The sequence below is a fragment of the Alexandromys fortis genome, unplaced genomic scaffold, assembly GCF_014885135.2.
Source record: "Alexandromys fortis isolate MF-2015 unplaced genomic scaffold, M_Fortis_MF-2015_v1.1 scaffold_16, whole genome shotgun sequence".
Lineage (NCBI taxonomy): Eukaryota > Metazoa > Chordata > Mammalia > Rodentia > Cricetidae > Alexandromys > Alexandromys fortis.
This window is the reverse complement of record NW_026067893.1, coordinates 15850534-15863124: the sequence shown is the minus strand read 5'-3', so window position 1 is coordinate 15863124 and position 12591 is coordinate 15850534. Positions and strand designations below refer to the sequence as shown.

Sequence of the window (12591 nt, the reverse complement as noted above, 5' to 3'; positions counted from 1 at the left end):
TCAGAGTGTGACATCCTGACCTGGAAAGTTCTAGGAGACAAAAAACGACCTCAGCCCTACAGCAATTCTCACAAACCTTAGAACAAAGCTCCCCCCTGCAGGAACTCCTTAAATGCCCCAGTTCACAAAGGGACACCTCACTGTCCTCACCTGATGCAGCCAGGAAAGGGAGAAGACTCCTTTCTCTGAGAAGCTACTTGTATGGGGACCCTCTTGATCAGGTGGCCATCTGAGCCCTGATTGTGTCTCCCATGTCACCCCATGCTCCCACTGTCCATCTCCTGAGGGTGCTGTCCATTAAGCCCCAAACACCAGCTGGGACCTAAAACACCTCTTGTCACAGAACATTCCTTTACACCTGGCAAGATGCATCACTGTGATGGGCTTACTAAAGAGCTGAATGGCCAATAGCTGCGCAAGAAGAGGTTAGTCGGGACTTTTGGGGACAGAGAACTCTGGGAGGGAAAAGAGCAGGGTCACCAGCATCACACAGAGGAAGCAAGACACGCAGGAGGAGAGGGAAAAGCTACAAGCCACTATATCTATGAATCTATAGATTAATAGGAATGGATTAATTTACATTATAAGAGCTAGTCAGAAACAAGCCTTAGGTAAGGCCAAGCTTTCATGATTAATAAGAAGTCTCTGTGTTGTTATTTGAGAGCGGGCTGGCAGGCAGAAAAAGACGCTTTATAATCTTTGGCATAAACGGGAGCAGAGGGGAAGTCACTCTGGTGAAGTGAGGTCCACCTGAGGGCCCAAACATAACACATAATGAAACAAAGTAGAAGAAAAATGAGTATTAATCCTCCTTAGATGAGCTAAATATCTCATCTTTTTCCTAATTCAAAAAAACACCTGCAGGTACTTCAAATTCATGGCAAGATCTTACAGACACCAGCCTTCACGCCTGATTACTGAATCCAGGCTGGGCACCATACTCACATGAGTGCCTTCTCATCTCCCTAGCAGCAAGGTCCCTGGCTTTCCAACTGCTCTAAGACAGGAGCAGTGCTAGCTAGTGTTCTGCACGACAGAGTTTAGCCGAGAGCCTGAATGACAAAGACCCGAGTTTGGGCTACGAGCCACGTGACCATGGGCAAACTTCCTTCCCACTGTCCGTTTCTCCTGTGTAAACAAGGTTAGACCATCTAGGCTCACAGGGGAACCCTCTGAGATCCAGCCCGGCTGCACGTGCGCGGTTTCACCCGAGGAAGGCAGGCCCTGACTCTGCTTTGATGTCAGCCTTAGGACGTGAGGGAACTGCAGAATATGATCCCACTCTCTCTAGTATCCAGTCTAGGCACAGGCAACCAGCAGCAGACAGCAACAAAGAGAAACCAAACCAGATGGTTTCTGGAAAAGGTCTGCAAACTTAAAATGGCACTCTTACTTGTTTGAAACAGGGTCTCGCTGTGTAGCTCTGGCTGGCCTGGAACTCACTATGCAGACCAGGCTGGCCTGAAACCTGCTTCCATCCTCCTGCCTCTGCTTCTAAGTGCTAGGACTGCAGGGATGCCCCCGCCCAGCTAAAATGACACTCTTAAGATGACAGAGGGGCACGTTGCTAGATGGTGCTGAGTTTACCTGGACAGCTGCAACTGTGAAGGGCTTCTTTAGGATTCTACTAAAACAGCGATATTATGGTACAGCCCCTCTCACGACATCCCTACAGAGTAAGGCAGAAGGGATGGAGGGACCCTTCTGAGGTCCTCCTGTCCCAGGTTTTCTCCCACCCTTGGCTCCCTCTGGTGACTCTGGACTCATGTACTATAAGGAGAGTCCAGAGAGGCTTCCGTGACAAGGCATGGAGCCTGAGACCCGGCCAGGCCAACAGTCCAGCTCCAACCCCTAAGCTACAGCCGCCTGTCCTAGCCCCTTACAGTCCCTACTCACAGAACCTAGAGACATATGTTTACTGACTAAAGTATGCTTACTGATTGCTAAGTGTCCACTTACATGGGGCAAGAGGTAATGGGTAAGTCCCCTTGGTTAAAAGAATCAGATGAATGTTTTCTGAAGTTTTTCATTTTTTTTTTTTCTTTTTCTTTTTACTTTTTCCAAGACAGGGTTTCTCTGTAGCTTTGGAGCCTGTCCTGGCACTCACTTTGTAGACCAGGCTGGCCTTGAACTCTCAGAGATCTGCCTGTTGCCTGTCTCTGCCGCTCAAGTCCTGGGATTAAAGAAAGGTGTGTGCCACCACTGCCTGGCTTGAATATTTTTCACAATTATCCACAAAAAGATTTAAAAATTTGAGACAGGGTTTCCTGTAGCCCAGGCTGGCCTCCCACTTGCTAAGTAGCTGAGGATGACCTTGAACTTCTGATATTCTTGTGACTTCCAGGTGTGTACTACATCCTAGCAGCAAATACACTATAGTCACCACTGGGACACATAACTCAGAACTGAAATAAAAGCTTCTAAAAATAAATAAATAAATATAAAGTAGCTGTTGCCATAGCATATTCTGATACTTTTCCATTTGTTTTATTGAAAAATAAATACTGAATGCGCTCCACTAAGTTGACCTCATGACCCTCCAGCCTGAAAACCATCCTGTCTATGATACCCAAAACTTCTACTAATACAATAACCACATCAAAGCAGACTGAAGTAAGAGAGAAAGCAGGGCCTCCACAAACCCTGCACCATGTAAAATGTCATTCCCTAGAGGGGTCCTGGCCACCAAAGGACCCCTCTCCCACCACACCCATGACAGAAACAGCTGCACAAGCTCATACCTACAGCGTCGCTGATTTCCAAGGCTGCCAACAATTGCTTTGAGACTTTAATCACTGTCTGCATATTTCCGAAAAGTCCCTCGAAATCAACGTTGGGTACCTGAGCAAGAGAAAGAAAGCGTCAAGATGCACAGAGATGAAAGGAATGAAACCTCACTCACAGCAGGCGTGTGACTCCGAGGTCAGAGGTCATCCTCTTCACCCATTCCCACCTCCGTTCATCTCTGCTGTCATCCTTTGTCCCTAGGGTGTAGTCTATCTCCAGAGTACCCCCACCCCGGGGGGTCACGTGTTAAAGGCCTGTAGAGTTACCAGGAGGTGGGTCTCTCAGCAGGTAGGGACTACCTGGAGGAAGTCAGGCCCCTCCTCAAGCTGCTTCCTGGGTGCCAGAAGGGAACAGTTTGGTTCTACTGCATAATCTCTGCATAATGATTCGCTGCTTTGCCACAGGCTCAGAAGCGACAGTGCCAACCAACCACAAGCTAAAACCTGAAACTGCCCCAGTAAGTCTGTCCTTTATGCTGAGTCTTTGTTCCTTCGCCACTAAGCCACTCAGCCTGCAACTGTAGTACTGCAGTAGACGGCACAGTGCTCCAACCCCAGCATTTCAGACCTAAAGGGTCACGTGGCCTCCCATCTCTCACCTGTGCCTGCTGCAGGGGCACCATGACCCGCTCAATGCACATCTCCAGATCCCGAATGTAGTCTTTTTCCGTCTGCACGAGTTCAGCCACCACCTTGGCTCTCTTCTCCAGCATCCTCTGCTCCGGCTTTTCAGGGGACACAGACCCTGAGGGGGCCACCAGGGATGAAGACTGAGAAGAGAGGAGTGTCATGTCTGGAAGGGAAAGGAAGACCCATTAGCAACTTCGTGAAAAGAGGACGCTTTACACTGGGAACCAGGAAGCAGCATTCCTGGAGGGCCAGGGATCTCAGGACTGGGGACCACCAGGAGATGGGATCAAACATCCAGTGTAAACAGGGATGGGGCGCTCAGCAAGCCATCTCCGCGGGGACTCCTCCCAACTGCTCAGGATCCTTTCCCTTTGTTCCCCAAAGAAGCTCAGCCACTCTCAGAGGACAATTCACTATCTCCTGGCTCTTAGTGACGTTGAAAGGACTGCCAGCCTTATCAAGAACTAATTTTATTTAATCAGATATAAAACCCGTTCATAACGTCTGCAGCAAAAATACCAAGCCGGGAAATGAGGACATCAAATAGAGCCCATTAAGTTAATTTGGGGTGGATGGTGAGATGGCTCAGCTGGTAAACTCTGGTAAACTCACTCACCGCCACCTGGAGGACCTGGGTTCATTCCCTGGGACCCACATGGTACAAGGGAGAGACCTGACTCCCTCAGGTTGTCCTCAGACCTCTACGTGCATGTACATGTATGCACACACAAAGCAGATTAATAGATGTGATAAAATGTTTTAAACATTATGAAAAAATTAGAGGCAAAAAGCTAATAAAAAAGAATATCATGAGGAACACATAGCAACGCCAACTGGTCAGAGACTGGAATCCCCTGCCTGAGAAGTGAAGAACTATTGGGGATTTCCATTAACACATTGTTAGGTGTGGAAACGATCCCTAGCCCAACTGTCATCAAGACTCACGGTGGTGGTTACTTCACAATGGTCCTAAAGACAGGTATAAAATACTATAGGCATTAAGTTCCTTAATCAAATTTAATTTTTAAAAATCTTGCCAGGTGTGTTGACACATGCCATTAAGCCCAACACTGCAGAGACAAAGGGAGATCTCTGGGAGTTTAAAGCCAGCCTGTCTAGTCTGCAAGTTCCAGTGCACCCAAGGCTATCCACAGGGAGACCTTCATGACAGAGAAGTAATCCTCCTCGCTACCCCTTACAGTCCCTGGTACTTGGATGCACGGGATGAGGCTCGTGAAAAAATGAGGAAGCGTTTGCTCATTTAAACAAATTGAAATTAAATTAACAACTGGAGAAAGGTAACGGTGAGGCAATCTCCTGCCAAATTTCCTTTAAAGTCCAGGACTTACTTAAAACCCACAAATTCGCTAAGTAAATACAGTATAAAGTCGGAGCAGAATTCAAAGCAACAAAATTAGTATTCACACTACAGTTTTTTCAGCAGACTAGATTCTTCAAAACTCTCTTCTGCTGCCCCTAATCCTAAAGCCTTAGGAATGTCAGTGTTTACAGATGGGGGTGGGAGACAGCTGGCAAAGCAAGGAGGTCCTGAACAAGGGGGAGGGGGGCGGGCGATGCTAACAAATCAAAGGAGCCAGGGAAGGGCAGCCCGCCCAACCAGGCACTTCAGTATCAAAATTAGTCAGCACACCAACACACTATAATCCATTGACTCAAGCAAGAACTGGAAGCCCACAGCCCTGACGTATATGAGGGGGAAGAGGAGAAAGCTCTTCCTCGGCAGATGTCAAATTTTAAGAACCAGAAAAATGACACAGAAAGAAAGAAAGAAAGAAAGAAAGAAAGAAAGAAAGAAAGAAAGAAAGAAAGAAAGAAAGAAAGAAAGAAAGAAAGAAAGAAAGAATCTTTTTCAGATGCGGGTAGTGCAGGCCTTTAACCCCAGCATGCTTTACATAGAGAATTCCAGGCCCGCAGGACTACAGACCCTGCTTCAAAAAAAAAAAAAAAAAAAAAAAAAAGCTAACCAGTAGATAATGCTGGCCATGACAATGGGGTTGAGATGATCAGAGCATTTGCACCGTTTTAAATTAACTATTAAATATTACATGTTAATTACAAAAATGAAAATAAAAGAAATGACTACACACTGGAGAAAGGACAACTTGGCCTTCAAAGTCAAGGTCACCAGGAAGGGGCAAACAAATGTCAGGTTCTTCTAAATTGTCTGGACACATCACACACCCTTTTTTGTAGTATCCTAGTCACAAATGTTGGTTTTGAAACGAGTCTTGGGGAAACAACAAACAAAATTGAAGCTTTATAATCTTCAAAATGTCGTTGTCATGGAAAAAAATTGGAGACCCGTTCTCAAACCTAACTGACTGGCCATTCTGTGCTGGCTCCAAACACACTGTCAGGGCACCTGCCGGGGCTGGAGAGCAGCTTCAGATTATAGACATGACCACACCAGTGTAAAATTTCCTGCAGTTCAAAGTCACATCAGAAACACCCACATTCACTAGGCTGGTGGTTCACCTGTGCCATACACAACAAAACGCTTGGAAGCCAACTAAAGGGAATACACATGCAATAAACTCTCAGACAACTGAGAGGAGACAGAAAAGCAGAAGGAAGGGAGGAAGGAAAAGAAGGAAGGAAGAAAAGACAGACATGGTTCCACGGCAATTTTTTATAAATTGAATGTTATCCAAAATACAGTTTAAAACAACAGTATCTTTCTTGAACTTTCTTTTAGGCACAATGAGTGACAACATTTCAAGCATCCTTCTCATTGGCATCATAGTGCTAACATTATCATACGGAAATCAGTTATATCGTATAGAAACCTTTTTAATGGAATTGTCTGTTTAAAGTTCCTCCTACAGCCACACTTGGTGGTACTTGTCTAGAATGCCACTTTGGAGACAGGAGGATTCTGAGTTTAAGGCCATCCACAGCTACATAGTGAGTTCTAAATTAGACTAAGTCACACGAGACCCTATCTTAAAAAAAAAGCAACAACAAAAGCCAGTGATTTCAACTTGATTGTTTTTTGTTTTGTTTTGCCTTTTTTTTTGAAAAAAATTATTTATTATGTATACAATAGTCTGTGTGTATGTCTGCAGGCCAGAAGAGGGCACCAGACCTCATTACAGATGGTTGTGAGCCACCATGTGGTTGCTGGGAATTGAACTCAGGACCTTTAGAAGAGCAGGCAATGCTCTTAACCACTGAGCCATCTCTCCAGCCCCTTGTTTTGCTTTTTGAGACAAGGTTTCTTTGTATATCCCTGGCTGTCCTGGAACTCGCTCTACAGACCAGAGATCCGCCTGCCTCTGCCTCCCAGTGCTGGAATTAGGGACATGCACCGCCGCCTGACTTCAAAGTGATTAGTTTTATTCTCAAATATCTTAGCTCTTGTTAGTGGCAAACTGACAAGAGAAACTCATTAATACAGGACTATAAAGCTCCAAAAAAGGGCAGAACATTTACTAAATCCAACCACATGCGAGCTAATTTACAGATTGTACCCCGAACTCACTTACTCTGCCAAAGCTTTAAAGTATGCCACAGCTATTATTCCTACTTAACAGATTAAAACCCGAAGATGTAGGAGGCTGACCAGCTTGTTCTATGGCAAACAGCAGCTCTGGAGGAACAAGCCTCAAAAGATTAAGTTCAAATCCTGAGCATTGAGTCTGGTGCTGCTGGACTCTCAAGTGGAGAAGGCCAGGCTGCTTCACATCTTTAAAATGTTTCCGGGAGATGGTCTTCTAGGAATCAAAGATCTATTCGTGGCAGTGCCTGGACAGACAAAGCCCCAGGCAAGCTCTTACTCAACCAGAAGCCAGCAGCCCGTGCCAAGAGATTAGGATTTTATTTATATTAAAAGTGAGAAAAAATGTATCCTATTTTTTTCAAGCTTCAATAATGGTTATGACACATTTTTCTTCAAATTTCCAGAATGCATTTTGTTTTGTTTTGTAGACAGACTTTTGGCTAATCAAAACAAAACAACAAGAAGAACAAAAAAATCCCAGACCTGTTATTTAATAAGATAAAAGAAGGCCCTCTGTGGGGTACTGTAGTTTGCAAGTCTGCAGTTTCCTGGGTACCACTCCTGAGAATCTTACTCAGCAAATCTAGGGGAGGCCCAGGAATCTGCATTTTAACAACTCATCCGTGTTCCACTGACCGCGCTCCAGACAAAAATGTCTGGTCTGAAATCAGTCCAAATGTACTGATTCCTTTAACCCACATATCTGCTAAAATAATGAAGAAAAAAAAAGTTTGATATATCATTTTGTAGGGTTGGAAGTGTCACTTGGGGGTAGAGCTTCGGCCTAGGACGCTGGGAATTCAGAAGTTGATTCTCAATACCACAAAATGAACAAACAAAAATTCTAGTACTTGGAAAACTGCAGCGAGCTGCAGCGGTGACAGGCTTTGGAGCTTACCCTGGGAGCCAGCCCTACAAAAGTTCACCTCTGGGCAAATTCCTCATCTGTAAACCGAGAACACCTGTTTTGCTGAGTCCTTGGGAGAATTAAACAGGTAACTCAACAAAAGGTAGTCCTTTTCCCACGGTGGGTGAGACACTGTCCTCAGCAGCAGACAAGAGTGGGGTCCATAAGTTGGAAAAAACGCGCTGTGCATTGGTTCAAAACCCTGCTTTCCTAAAAGAACAAATCTGGAGATGAGCAGTCACACCGAGGACACCGAGGCATCAGCCTACCAACAAATGACCTGTGCGGACCAGCGGGCCCTTTCTTCCCACAGGTGTGGGGGAGCTGGGACTGACTGCACGAATTTAGTGATTTAAAGCAAAACAAAACAAAGTTTTTGTAGGGTTCGGAACCGTTGTCGCTGTCGCCCCCACCACCACCACCAAACCAAGGCCAGTTCTCGGCAGGTCAGCGAGTTACCCCAGATTCATTTCCAGCAGTGGGTGGACCCAGAGCTTCGTGTTAGATGCAAAGCCAGGCCCCGGTTCCCTATGGAGAGGTCGGCTGTGTGCAGGAGAGAAGCCCAGCGCCCCCGCCCCAATCCCACGCTGTGGTCTTTGCGCCGGCGGTTCCCACCATACCTGCAGCCCTGAGGACCCGAGCGCCGGTGTGCGAGAATCAGCCCTGGAACCGACCCTTCCCAGCGCCCAGAAAGCGCCTCGGCCCCCTGCAGCCCGCCAAGTAGGGTCGGCCCATCCCCCCGGCTTCATGAATTTCCCTCTGAATCACCCGAGGCACGCAGGCACAGCCGGGGCTGGTGGTAAAGGATGGAGCCGGACTCCATCCCGGCTGGACCAAACACCAGCGCCTGCGTGCAACCCTTTCCTTGCCGGTTGCTTTTGCTCTTAGTCCTAAACCCCTCGAAATCTGACCTTGGGGCACTATTAGCTCTTGTCTTTTTAGCCACATGCTAAACTTTGTTTGGCGAGGCTGTCCCTTTCCTGGAGTGAAGTGGGCAACCTTGTCTGCCTGGGCAATGCCCTCACTTTGCTCTGGTCTTCCCGAGGCGACCAAGCCCTACTCTCAGAAGACAGATCTCTCTCAGGTGCGCAGGCTCGGGGTAGTAGGAATCCAGAACCAGGAATGATTTGCAGCTGGAGTCCCTACACATATTGCAAGCATTTACACTCCAAAGGAATCTAAGGAGAAGGAAAGTTCCATGTGTCATTCTGTAACAAAAGAAGAGAAAGAAATGGGGGGGGGGGATAAACGAACGGAAAACTTGGAAACATCCATTTCTAAATACACACGTATAAAACGTAGGCGTGCAGAGAACATTCTGGAAGGGAAACACATTTCATCATTGACTCAGCCTCGGGGAACCTGAGATTAAGAGAGATTTGAATCCAATCAGAACTTTGAAATTCTGCTGAATGTTGGGAAGGAGCCCAAGGCCTTGCACACTGGGTAAACACCCACCACGGAGTTACACTGCCAGCTCCCAGTTGGGGGTTTTAGTGTCACAAAAGGGCATAATGAATTTTTAAGAAAAAATCGCGACATCTCAAGATACTCTGTACAGGTAAAGCTGTAAGCAGTCTGAGAGACCCTAGCTTTGGTGTGGTCCTTCCCACAGCTGAAAACACCCCACCTCCTGAGGCTGCAGGGTGAGCTTCTATGGCTTCCCTGCACCATCAGAAGGCGGGCGCACCTCTGAGTTTTTTAATTTATTTAAACACATATTTATATGGCACTTAGGCTATGCGGCAAACATTGCTTCAGGCGCTTGCCTCTTCCTAACCCCCCCACCCCGCTGTCACCCCAGTTCACTAAAGCCAGCGGTAGGGAAACAGCTTACCTGAGACGTGGGTGGTCTCCAGGTGAGCTGGCTGTCCTGGTTCTACTCCTGGTGCTCTTCCTGCCAATTGGAACCTAGGTGTCACTTTGGGGTTTTGGTAGCCATCTGGTGGCTAAAGATGAAGGAGGACAGTTTGAAAGGACAGTTCTACATGTCTTTGCAGCCCCCGGTCAGCCATCATAACTGCACAGTGATGCACTTGGTACAAGGGCTGTATTCAAACGACTATTAAACCTACTAAGAGCCGGGCGGTGGTGGCACACGCCTTTAATCCCAGCACTTGGGAGGCATAGGCAGGCGGATCTCTGGGAGTTCGAGGCCAGCCTGGTCTACAAGAGCTAGTTCCAGGACAGGAACCAAAAGCTATGGAGAAACCCTGTCTCGGGGAAAAAAAAAAAAAAAAAAAACCTAAGTAGAAAGCAAATTAAAAAGGCATCAGATAAAACCTGGCTCTGACCACACACGGTGACTGCTCAGTGGCATTCCAGAGGGCAGGGCTGAAGGACCAACAAAGACATGGGCAGTAGGTAAAACTTCGGAATTTTCTACAGCTCTTACTTTTAAAAGGCTTTTTGTGTATTTATAGAAATATGAGGAATTGAGCCCAGGACGTCAAACTCTACCTCTGAACTAACCAATCTAATAAAAAGATCTTTTAACTCAAAGGCTCACTTTTAGGAATTTATTGTGTAAGTAATTGGGCAAGTGCACAGACATGCCTGAGCAGAGACTTAAGCAGGCAGAGCACTTGCTGCTCTTGCACAGCTGTGACCCAGGCTCCTTTCCCAGTGTTCAAAGGGTGCCTGGCAACCTTCTGTACCTCCAGTTCCAGAGGACTCTGACGCCCTCTTCTGGTCTCTGTGGGTACTGCATGCATGTGATACAGAGACATTTTTTTTTTACTGAAAAATAAAGCTTAAAAGTAAACTTAAAAATCATCTAAACAGAAACAACCAAATGTTCCTTCAAAGCAGGTTGTGTAAATAAATGATGACATGTCCATAAGAAAGTCCATAAAATAGCCATTGAGATTTATGTAAGGGATTGGAGAGATGGCTCAGAGGTTAAGGGCACTGACTGCTCTTCCAGAGGTCCTGAGTTCAATTCCCAGCAACCACACGGTGGCTCACAACCATCTAAAATAGGATCTGATGACCTCTTCTGGCAGGCAGGTATATATGTAGAGCACTCATATACATAAAATATAAATAAAAATTTTAAAAAAGATTTATGCAGGGATGTGCTCAGTCAGTAGAATGCTAGCTGAGCACACACAAGCCTTGAGTTTGATCCCCAGGACCTCATAAAGACAGGCATGGTGGTACCGTCAGCATTTCTGTGGGCCGCCAGCTCCCAAATAATGACACGGAGACTTCTTATTAATTATGAAAGCTCCTTAGCTTAGGCTTGGTCCCAAGTAGCTCTTAAAACTCAAATTAACCCAGTTATACTGATCTACATGCTGTCAAATGTTGTCTCTCCTCAGTACTGTACGTCTGACTTCCTCTGTGCCTGGCTGCTGAATTCTCCTCGCCTCAACTCCTCCCAGAGTTCCTACCTCTGTCCAGAAGTCCCGCCTGTCTTCTTCTGCCTAGCTATTGGCCATTTGGTTCTTTATTAAACTAATTAGAAGGTGTCTTAAACAGGTGCAGAAGAACAAAGAAACATCTTCCCAAAGTGTGATCAAATATCCCACAACATGGTGGTGCAAAGCTGTAAATCCCAACACTCAGCAGGCAGAGGACGGAGAATCAGAAGTTCATGGTCAGCCTCAGCTACACAGTAAATCTGAAGCTAGCCTGGGCTACATGAGGCTTTGTTTCAAAAGAAAGGAGGGTGGGGATATAGGTGTATAGGTACCTATGTACTAACATGCAATGATATTAATGTATGCTGTTGCTGAAAACAATCAATATACAGTTTATGAAAGAACTGTGGTTTTGTTTAAAAGGGAAAGATTTTTTGTTTTTGTTATTGTTATCGATTCTTATTTATCTGTGTCTCTGTTGGTCTGCAGGTTCACCAAGTACATGCAAGCATACAGAGACTAGAAAAGGGGGTCAAAACCTTGAAAACTAGGGTTACACATGGCTGCAAACCACACAGTGTGGAAATCAGGAACAAGACTAGGTTGTCCACTCTCTCCATACCTATTCAATATAGTTCTTGAGGTCCTAGCTAGAGCAATAAGACACCAAAGGGAGATCAAGGGGATACAAATTGGAAAAGAAGAAGTCAAACTCTCACTGTTTGCTGATGATATGATAGTTTACATAAGCAATCCCAAAAATTCTAACAAGAAACTTCTACAACTCATAAACACTTTCAGTAATGTAGCAGGATACAAGATTAACTCAAAAAAATGAGTAGCCCTCCTGTACACGGATGATAAAAAGGCTGGGGAAGAAATCAGAGAATCAACACCCCTCACAATAGCCACAAATAGCATAAAATATCTTGGAGTAACTCTAACCAAACAAGTGGATGACTTGTATGACAAGAGCTTTAAATCTTTGAAAAAAGAAATTGAAGAAGACACCAGAAAGTGGAAAGAAAGATCTCCCATGCTCTTGGGTAGGCAAAATAAACATAGTAAAAATGGTAATCTTACCAAAGGCAATCTACAGATTCAATGCAATGCCCATCAAAATCCCAGCAAAATTCTTCAAAGACCTCAAAAGAACGGTATTCAACTTCATATGGAAAAGCAAAAAAACCAGAATAGCCAAACAATCCTGTACAATAAAAGAACTTCTGGAGGCATCACAATCCCTGACTTCAAACTCTACTACAGAGCTACAGTACTGAAAATAGCCTGGTATTGGCATAAGAACAGACAGGAGGACCAATGGAACCGAATAGAAGACCTGGATATCAATCTACACATCTTTGAACACCTGATTTTTTTTTT

The 12591-nt window shown here is 45.6% G+C and overlaps 1 protein-coding gene across 1 annotated transcript in view; it reads right to left on the bottom strand.

Moving 5' to 3' along the window:
* The window catches only part of Dnmbp (dynamin binding protein), a 91635-nt gene that overhangs the window by 18812 nt on the left and 60232 nt on the right, over positions 1 to 12591 (bottom strand). Inside the window, 2 exon segments of the mRNA XM_050144898.1 lie at positions 2742 to 2841; positions 3386 to 3579. Coding sequence (XP_050000855.1) covers positions 2742 to 2841; positions 3386 to 3579 — 294 coding nt within the window.